The sequence below is a fragment of the Corapipo altera genome, unplaced genomic scaffold (assembly GCF_003945725.1).
Source record: "Corapipo altera isolate COAL_440 unplaced genomic scaffold, ASM394572v1 113, whole genome shotgun sequence".
NCBI classification, from domain to species: Eukaryota; Metazoa; Chordata; class Aves; order Passeriformes; family Pipridae; genus Corapipo; species Corapipo altera.
Window position 1 is genome coordinate 2,428,477 of NW_020884895.1, and position 10,490 is coordinate 2,438,966.

Genomic DNA, 10,490 nt, shown 5'->3' on the forward strand with positions numbered 1-10,490 from the left:
CAGCACAGAATCATCCTGTGCTTGCAGCCCTGCCACTTTCCTGCACGGAAGCAGCCGTCGGAGAGGCGGAAAGCTGGGAGCATGGCTGGCAGAGCTCCCTGCTGCAAGCTGCCAAGAGCCCTCCTCGGCCTGCAGCACTGCCACTTCCACGCTGGAGCAGCACAGCCCAGGGATGTGTTTTGGGATTTACTGCAGCTCCCCGTGAGTGGATGCTGCCGTTCCTGTACCCATCATGGTCCCAGGGCACGTGTCAAGGAGGAGATGGTGGCTGCATCTCTCAGGGTTTTGCTTTTCACACCCTGTTTGTGTAAGGGAGGTTCTCCAGTGGGATCCCCCTCCACTGTGAGCCCCTCTTGGCAGAGTGGGGTGAATTCCCAGCCATGGGCTGGTGTGTATCTACCATTGCTGTGCTACAGGGATGAGATGGGTCCTTCTCACACCCTGTTCTGGTCAAGCTGATGCTCAGTGAATCCCATGACCATGATTTTCTTGGGGTCATGAATGCTGCAAATACAGATTTTCCTGTGGGCACTGGGATTCAAGGAAGGAATCAGGGAAGGCATGTAGGGACCCTTGGTGGTGATAAGGTCATGGGATGCAGTGGAGCTGGTGCAGCCTGTTTGGGCAATGTTTCCTGGGGAGCTTTCACAGTCTCCAGGACACGGAGCTGCAGGGCATCCGGGAAAGTGATAAGCTGAGATAAGGAGAAAGAAACAGGTCTGGAGAAAGCAATGCAATTTTCCTCCCCAAACTGGGCTGGACTTGGGGTTTTCTTGGTGCAGAGCCAAATGTTGTTTGGCTAGCGGAGGCTGTGTGGGTTCCACTGCAAGCCCAGCCTTGGAATAGAAGAGCTTTTCGCATGAGAAGCTCAGTGCGTCTTGAGGGTTGTGAGAGCTGTAGGAGACCATGACCCTCATCACCCATGAAAAATGCAAGGGACTGTTGAGAAAGATATTGAGATATCTCTGCTGAACAGGGAAAGAAATATTGCAAAGGATTTCCTGCAGGCTTCCCATCCCAGCTTCATGGTGGTCATGAGCAGCTGGTGGGATTGGAAAGGTGACAAAAAAGGCAGATATCAGAAATTATGGGGACCAATTTTTATGGCTGACAAAGACCTTCAACTGAAATGCTACATTTAAGAGGAAAGGAAGATCATAAATCTGCTTCTCAATGGGCAACGAGGTGTCCCATGCTGACATGGCTGTAGCAGAAATGCTGGTGAAACTGCACCCAAACCAGGGCTGAGGGAACAGGAAGGACATCTCACCTGTTTGTGGTGCTGTTGGAAATTTGACCCATGAGAGGTCCTGGCATGCCAAACAGGCACCTTCCTGCTGCAGCAACTCTTCCTCTAGACTCCCTACACCCCCAGGGGAGATGTGGGTCCTGGGAGATTTTTGGGTCCTGGACAGAGTGTGGGTGCTTGATGAGATGGGAGTCCTGGGCAGAGTGTTGGTCCCCGACAAGGTGTGGATCCTGAGTGAGATGTGAGTCTTGGGAGAAGGGTGGGTCCCAGGAGATGTGGGGATCCAAGGCAAGATGCGTAGCTCCATTGCCCCAGAGATCCCAAACCACACTGTGCACAGAAGCAAAGCTGGGATCTCAGTGCTGCTATGAGAAACTAGGGTGTTAAGCCCTAGCTCCCTTTTGGGATTTATCCCAAAGTGACTGGTCCATGTTGGGTGCTGGTTAGAAAAGACCCACATGGCTTTTCCAAAGATCCCAGCTGTCAAAAACACCTCTCTGGGTGACTACTGGGATGCCATTCCCATAACTGGGCTCCTTTGCACTAAAGGCTCTGGGGCAGAGCTACAGCACCCTGAAGAGGTCACTGTGCCCGCGGGGCCGGGCTGGGACCCCCCCGAGCTCCCAGCTCCCGGTGGGTGTCCCATCAGCAGCGGGGAGGGTCCCCAGGGAACGTGTGGGCAGTCACCCTTCAACACGTTCCCCGGGCAACACTGGGGAGGTCTCTGCCTGCTGGAGCGACCGGGGGGGGGGGGGGGGGGACTGAGGGGCAGGGCAAGAGTTAACCTACCTGCTCTGCCATCCCTCTTGGCTCCACCTCGGAGAGCAAGGGGAGGGAAAAGGGAAAAAGTAGCAGAAAAAAAAAAAAAGAAGAGGAGGAGGAGGAAGAGGGCAGAGAAGCGCCCGGACCGCGGGCAGCCCGGCCAGCAGCGGAGCGGCCGCCCCGTCCCACTCCCAGCATGTTCCAGTGGTGAGTGATCTCCGGGTAGCGGGGAGCCCGAGCCCCGCTCCTGCCCCGCTCCAGCACGGACTGAGCCCCGCTGTTCCCTGCTCCGCCGTCCTGCCGAGTGTCCTCCGCTCCCACCGCCCGGCACCGCCGTCCCGGCGCCGCATCCTGCCCGGAGCCGCGGGACTGCGAGTCCCTTCTCTACCGGATCCCTCTGGAGAGTCGCCCCGGTCCCCTCCCCACCGGGTCCTTCTCGAGGGGCGCCCCAGGGGTGGCTGGCTGGGAAAAGGCAGCTTTGGTGGGGAGGGAAGCGACTAAGGACGGCGTTTGTCCTTTGTCCCCTGATCGTCTGTCCTCATTCCAGGAGCGAGGGCTCTGCGGGGGCTCTCAGGTGGGGTCTCCCGGGCCCGGTATCCTGGAGAAGGCTTTCTGGGCTGTCCGCTGCCTACGCAAATCTCTCTCCATCCCGTGGTACATCCCGGCCCGCCGGGAGCCAGGACAGGGGCACCGGGCAGAGGCGGGTGGTTGGTGCCCCCCATCCCTGGGGATGCCTTTCCCAGCCTTTCCCTGGGAAGGGCTGGTTTGTGCGGTGGGGCCGGGGAGAGCGGGGCCACCAGCCCTGCCCCGTGGGGTCCCTGTCCCAGAGCAGTGCTAGCCCGGGGGCAGATGCCCTCGGCGTCGGAAACACCCGGGATTTCGGCTCTTGCCTGTTTTCCAAACCTGCGTTTGTACTGCTTTCTGTTTAAACCAGACGGTTTTTATAAGGAGGCGACACGTCTCTGGGCACCCTGGCATTAGGGAAAACCGTTGGGAATTGGGGCTCTGCTTGGTGCTTCCACCTGGCTGGCACAGGCTACTTTTGGGGACATTTGGGTGCTTTCTGCCCAGTATGTGCCCCTAGATAAGATTCCCTCTCCCAGTCCTTGGCACTGCCAACAGACAAGACTCTATACTGGCCGTGCCTCTAGTGACTGGATCTAATTGAGGGGCCAGAAAAAAACCCCAGCCTAATAAATAGACACTACTGGCGGATCAAAGAGGTTTTCATGTGAATCCAAAGTGAGATGGGATGGGGTTAGAGAGCCCCAGTCTCCGGGGCATCGTCTACCCTCCATCATCAACACCTGAAAGGGAAACTGCCCACCTCTAATTTGGGATTTACATTTAATTGCCCGCTAGTGCAGCCACCTCACAGGGAGGCTTTTAGAGTTTTCCTGATGGACAAAAAGAAGAGAAGGACCAGTCTGGGATCCTTTCAAAGCTCTCTCAGTGGCACCCATACCAGCAGTTGGGGTAGTCGGTTCTGGTTGGCACAGATGGGAGCCCTCCGGGTGGCTGCTGCCCTCAGGCCCTGCAGCACTGGGTGTCCCCAACTCCTTGGGATGCTGCTGGGGACTGGATGGGGGCTGTGCCCCAAATCAGGGTCCTGGGGCTCGGCAGGGTGTCTTCTCTGTAATGGCAGCAAACCCAAAGCCCTTTGCCAATGTGGTGGTTCTTGGCATCTCCAGAAAACAGGACCTGGTTTCTCCCCTCTTGAAGTACTTCCCAGCTGAGGAGACCACAGAGAAAGACCTGAGATCAGAAAAGATGTGCATATGATTCTCACTCTTTTGCCCCCCAAATCCTCGGTTTGATGTGGCAATCTCCTGCAGTTGTTGCTCAGGGTCCCCCTAACCCCTTTTGCTTTCCTGACAGTGCAGGGATGAGATTTCTGCAGGGGAGAAGTGGCCATGGGGCCTCCGTTCCCACCGGACCTGGTGGTACCCCGTGGTTTGTAGTCAGATCTGTAGGAAAAATCCCAAATAGGTTCTTGTAATAAAGCAGGAATTGTACATTGCACTGGTGAGAGCTGGGAAACGGTGTCCCCTGAAGGAAGGAGGAATAAGTTTCTGTGCCGTTGTCCAACACCTCACCAACACACTCGGATGTACCCAAGCCACCTGACTCTTCACCTCTTACTAAACACCAGAGGTATCCCCTCAGCCCCAGGTCTGATCTTCTGCCTGGACCCAAGGAGGGTGAAGGGGGGTGAGTGGATCCATGCAGCTGCTCTCTGTTAGGCAGAGTCTGCCAAGACTAGGACCCATCCATGCCAGTTAGTCATAGCCCTACCTATGCAAATTTTTAAAAATTATAGCAATAATTCCCTGCCTTTGGCTTCTGGGGAACCTTTGGCTATCCTTCAGTTTGGGTATTTTATCACTTGATGTCCTTGGCATGGTGGGGAGTGCAAGGATGGGATGGGACAGGATGGGATAGAATGGGATGAGATGAGATGGGATGGGAGTAAGGCTGGGTTGTCAGGGTGGGATTGATGCAAATAGAGTTACTATACAGGGGTGACCAGGGTTATTTTTGTGGCAGTGGTGGGTACTTATGAGAGATTTTAAACATTACTTGGCTGTGCTTGGAGTGAAGTTGTATTGGAACTGAAGGATTTCTAAGAACAAGCTCAAAGCTGTGCGGGAAGGGCTGGAGAGGGTTAAGGGAATGGTGAGATCTAATCAGGACTGCTCCCTCATCAGTCTCAGATGAGTGGCCACATATAAAACCGGATGGGGAATATCTATCCATTTACCCGTAATTACTTATTTCCATGCTCGCTCTCACACTAGTGATCACAGTTTTCCCACGACAACGTGGGGCTCAAAAGTTCTTTGTACTTCAGGGAGAAGCCAGAGACAGGAGCCCCTGAAGGCTCTCAGTTCCTGTGATTCCCATTTGGGGTTCCTGCATTTAAGGGTGACTCCAAGGACAATGCTGACCCCTGTCCCAGGGAGCCTGAGGGGCTACAGGGTGTCCCACCAAGCAGGTGCTTTGCTGCAGCCTGTGGCCCAAAGCCCCAGCAGCTTCCTGGCGGTGCTGATCTCAGTCAAGCCCCCAGGTCGAGGAGAGTTTCATGGCTTTTTTGGTTTTTTGGCTATCTGGGTAAAATACTTGGGTTAAATGTTTTCACTTCCAGCCCCAAGCTCCTTCTCTGGACTATCCCAAAGTGAAGGTGCCATTTGCCTGTCAGAGATGATTTTGGATCTTTCTGGCTCTCTGGAGTGGGAGACTGAGGGCTGTCCCCAGCTGGTGTCACCCAGGCTGGGACAGGCTTCTGTCACCAAGAGGACAGGCTCATGGGAGTCACAAGACCAGTGCCATGTCTGTCTCCTTCAGATCCCCTGCCAAAGTCCCTTTCACCCAGCGGCAGGGAAAGTGAGTTGGAGCAGACAGAGATGGTATTGCCTTTAGGAAGCTGTCAGGAGTGGGCACAAGGAGGTCAGCTGCCATCCCCCCATGCCCAGTGCTCATTTGCATAGGGAGATGGCTCACTTGCACAGGGCTTTGGTGGGACAGAATTCGTGCAGATGTGCCAGATGTGGAGGGGAGCCAAGCATTTGGGAGCAGCATAGCTCAGATGGGCAGAGAGGGCAGTTCCTCTCCTCTGAAGAAGTGGGAAGAGAAACCCACCTTTACCTATGTGGAAAAGCGGGTTGGGGGGAATTTGTGCTTCAGTAATCTCTGAGTGCAGCCTTCCCACTGTCCCAAGGACCTCAGGAGGATCCCGCTCAATCCCCTCATGAGTTCTGTCCAGGGTTTGTCCTATGAGCCAGCAGCTTCCCTGGAAGATGGGTCTGCAATGAAGGAGAGCAACAGGATGGCCCCACAAGGGACTGGGTTTGATCTACCCAGTCCCCTACACACCCTGGACATGCAGACACCTGTTTTGCTGCAGGCTGGGAAAATCTGTCCCCCTCTCTGCCCTGAGTCCACTGCTCCTTATCACCACAAAGGAAGCAGTGGGACCCAAGAGCTGGCCAAAACGCCCAGCAGTGCCCCCAGAAATGCTGGTTCCCAAGGTGATTACAGGGTTAGGGATGTCTTTTCCCCGCTGAATCTTGAAGTTTGGCTTCTTTTTTTGTCCTGATGTGCCATTTTGAAAAGGAATAATAATGCCAATTTCATGTTGACTCTTGTGGTCTTGCCAGCTCTGGTTTCTCAGTGTTGCCAGTCTAGGGCCAAGGGCAGTATGTCTGTGTCTTGGAGCTAATGCTTCTGTAGAAAAGATAATTCTCTTCTGCTCTTGTCCTAAACTGCAATCTTCAGATGGCTGAAACAGAGGTTTCCCTTGGGAGTTTCCTCCAAAATGGCTGCCTTGCCAAAACTCTCACCCTGACTTCATCTTTCTCAGCCCATTTTTTTTTCCCCGTGAACCCTTCCCAGCTCTTTGCACTGGGGTCATCAGATGACGCTGCAGTCACCTGCCACACACCTTGAGCCTGTCCCTGCAGTTATGTGTGGCCCCAGAGCCACCCCACAAGTGGGATGCAGGTGGGAAGAGGATGTGTGAAGGTGTCCCACAGCGCTTTCCATGAGGCTTCTGCTCATCAAAAGATGATGGGACGCAGATTATGAGTATCCCATGACCTCTCCAGGGGGTGCTTTTGCAAACAGGTCTCTCGCAGCCTGCAGATTTCTCTCCTTAACCCCCCATCTCGTGCCTTTAGGAAGAAGACCATCTACAAAACAGTTTGTCTCTCCTTCTTGCTGGTCATCACGGTGACGGTGCTGCAGCGAGGAATGGCCCCCAACCAGTTCATGCAGGGCCAGCAGCAAAAAGACCTGCCCCCTCCAGAACCTCTGAAAACACAGAAGAGAGACAACGCCTTCTCCATCACCAGCACCTTCTGGAAGACCAAGAAGGAGAAAGCTCCTGTGAAGGAGGAGAGTGTGACAGAGAAGCAGACAAAATCCTGGGATGTCACCACTACCAACTGCTCAGCCAACCAGAACTTCAGCAAGGTGGACTGGTTCAAGGGGCTGGAGCCCAACTTCCAGCAGTTCCTGCTCTATCGGCACTGCCGATACTTCCCCATGCTGATCAACCACCCGGAGAAGTGCAGTGGGGACGTTTACCTGCTCATCGTGGTCAAGTCCATCATCACACAGCACGACCGCCGCGAGGCCATCCGGAGGACCTGGGGCCAGGAGAAGGAGGTGGAGGGCAAGAGGATCAGGACGCTGTTCTTGCTGGGCACAGCCTCCAAGGAGGAGGAGAGAGCCAACTACCAGAAACTGCTGGATTACGAGAACCACATCTATGGCGACATCTTGCAGTGGGATTTCCTGGACAGCTTCTTCAACCTCACCCTCAAAGAGGTCCATTTCCTGAAGTGGTTCAACATCTACTGTGACAATGTCCGCTTCATCTTCAAAGGTGATGATGATGTGTTTGTGAGTCCCAGCAACATCCTGGAGTTCCTGGAGGACAAGAAGGAGGGAGAGGACCTCTTTGTGGGGGATGTCCTCCACAAGGCCAGGCCAATCCGTAAGAAGGAGAACAAGTACTACATCCCCAGTGCCCTCTACAACAAAAACATCTACCCACCCTATGCAGGGGGTGGCGGCTTCATCATGGATGGACCCCTGGCCAAGAAGCTGCACAAGACCTCGGAGATGCTGGAGCTGTACCCCATAGACGACGTCTTCCTAGGGATGTGCTTGGAGGTCCTTAAAGTATCACCTGTTGGACATGAGGGCTTCAAAACTTTTGGCATCGTGAAGAACAAGAACAGCAAGATGAACAAGGAGCCATGTTTTTTCCGGAGTATGTTGGTGGTTCATAAACTGCTGCCTCCAGAGTTGCTCCAAATGTGGGACTTGGTCCACAGTAACTTGACATGCTCAAGAAAACTCAATGTCCTTTAGCTCAGTCTCTCTGGAGAGCTGGGACTGGAGGGGCTCACCCAGATCTGCTCACCCAGAATGGGGTGAGCCTCTGCTGGTGGCACATGAGTCCTTCGGGGGCATCTCCCTCCAGGGCAAGGAGGGCAGAGACTTTGCGCTCGCGGGCAGGGTTTGGCTCGCGGGCAGGGTTTGTGATAGTGTTTGTTCCTGTACTGTATTGTGGTTCACTTATCTCCAGCTGGGTTGGGGGTTGCTGAAAAAAAAAACAAACAAAAAACAAAAAAACAAAACAAAACAAAACAAAAAAAAAACATGACAAATCAACCACAAAATGGAAAGAGAGAGAGAGAGAGAGAGAAGGCACAGAGGTTTGTGCTTTGCTTTAAGTACCTCCTTCACAGGAGCGTGATAAGTGAAGGAGTCGGGGAGGTAGGGAGGGATGTGGCACATTTTTGGAGGTGTTCAGGTCTGGCTATCCAGGGAAGCTGCTCCAAGGGAGTTCAGCTGATCGCAAGTGCATCAGCCCCCCACGACACAAAAATCAAGGGATTTTATTTGTTATCTCAAATTTCTCCTCCATGCAAAGTTTCGGTGACCTTGACCCTGTGCACACTGGGTTCATCCCCATCAAAATCCTCTCTGTGTCCCCACATGCAGCTGGGGTAAGGGGCTCTCCTCCAAGGCCGGCCCTCAGCAGTCCTGGGTCCCCTTAGGATTTCAGAATGGCAGTTGGGGCATCAAGGTCTTTGTCCCTATAAGAGGGTCCCAGGCGATGGTGGCTCCCAGACCCTTTGTGGCCTTGCTGTGCAGGCCCTCAGAGGAATGCACCCAGCTGAAATTCCTCAGGGATTTGATCCTCCTGGAAGGAAAGAGAAGAGACCAGGCAGACTGTCCTTGCCTGTGGCCCAGGAAGTGGCAGAGAAACTTTGTGACCCTCAGCTAGAGTGGCCCGGGGGTTTGTTACACCTGGGACCTCAGCTTGGGTGCGGGCATCCTGGGGGTTTCCTCTGGGGAGACCCTCTCCTTGCAGCAGGGCTGCCCTAGTGGGTTTGGTTGGAGGGGGACAACAGCCCCCAAAGGCTCCATACATGGCTGCTTCAGGCTTAGCCCTGGTTTGGCAGCAACTGTGATGCTCCAGGGTGGACTGGGGAGCACTGGTCCTGTCCTAGCACATGGAGCAGGGTCCAAGAGGACAAGGTAAAGGAGGGCTGGTGTTTCACACCACATCTGCTCTTCTCAGGGTTGTTGCAGTGTTTATGCTACAGGATGAGGAGCAGGAGCACAACAGGGAGTTGTGTCATGAGACATGGCCCTTTTTATGGCTGGAAGGGCCACAGGCTCTTTAGGGGAGCCCTGGGTCAGCTGCTGTGATGGAAACCCCCAACACAGAGAGACACATGGCCACGAAAGGGCCATGGATGTTCTCCAGCCACCAACTGCAGGTGTGAGCAAAGTAAAGACACACACGTGCATGGGTAGTGCTGTACCAGCTCCCAGGCACAAGATCTGCACACTCAAGATGTCCCTGCATGGGGTGGACAAGCATAGCCACATCCCCGGCCCTGACCATGCGCAGCGAAATGCAGGCACATGTGCACTCACTCTCTCCCTCTCTGGTGCCAGACATTGAAAGGAAAAACTTTTGACTACCTCAAAGGTCCCCCTGTGCAGTGCCTTTTTTTTTCCTTCTTTCTTTTTCCTAATGTGTTTTGGAAATGGGCCTGTTTCGTTTACTCCAAGTCTGTATGTTCCCCAGGTTAGAAAGTGAATTAAAAAAGGGCATAAACCAGTCAAAAAAGGCACCTCACACCAAGCCACGCCACTCTAGGCAAACATCCCTGTCTGCAGATTTGAAGAGGAGAAAGAGCAAGAGCCAGCGCTGCCCAGGGCTTGGCTGGTAGTGATACTGTGAAATTTGATGTACGATGCACTCACCCTGTCCCTGAGGCAAGTGCCGGTAGTGCAGGGCAGAGCCCCAAGGGCATTTTTTGTGCCCATATAGGTTAGGCAGCACACAACACTCTTTTCCTTTCCCCTCTCCTCCCTCCTTCCACTGGGAGTGAGTTCAGAAATACTTTCCAAATTGACACCTCCATAATTTATGTCAGGTACAGTACTTTGGGCAGTTTATTTATCCTGTATGCAGGGTTGGCTCTTGCTCTTTGTAGCAACGTGTACAGGGAGCAAGGGCTGAGTGCAGACACCTCTCAGTGTTGTTTTTCACCTGGTGGGACCTGTACAGAGAAACCTTGTAGATTTTGGTAAATATTCTAGTTTCTAAATAAAGGTTAAAAGAAGAAGAAAAAATCCTACAAGCCCTCAGCTCCTGTTATTACTAGTGGGTTTCTGCTGGGAACAAAACCTGGCAATGGGCTACAGTGACAAAACTACTGCTTGGACTGGACATCTGGGGACTGTAGCTGCCCTGCTCCAGTTTGGCACAGTTTCCTGGAGCCTGGCATGGAGTTTACAAGGCCGGCAAGTATTTTCTCTTTCATGCACTCTGCCACCTCCATTTCAAACCAAGCTAAACTTTGGATTCTCTTGGTGCCTTGTAGTGAGGAGCTTCTCATCTTGACCTCCATGACAAGAGTCATTTCAGAAGGGTTGGAAACTCACCCGT

General features: G+C 53.6%; 1 protein-coding gene across 1 annotated transcript; it reads left to right on the forward strand.

The window, feature by feature from the left end:
* Window positions 1-2,128: 2,128 nt before the first annotated feature.
* Window positions 2,129-8,157, forward strand: B3GNT7 (UDP-GlcNAc:betaGal beta-1,3-N-acetylglucosaminyltransferase 7). The gene is made up of 2 exons (XM_027647638.1): window positions 2,129-2,218; window positions 6,688-8,157. The coding sequence occupies exons 1-2, from the start codon at window positions 2,208-2,210 to the stop codon at window positions 7,886-7,888; spliced, it is 1,212 nt and encodes a 403-aa protein (XP_027503439.1). The 5' UTR covers window positions 2,129-2,207; the 3' UTR covers window positions 7,889-8,157.
* Window positions 8,158-10,490: the final 2,333 nt, after the last annotated feature.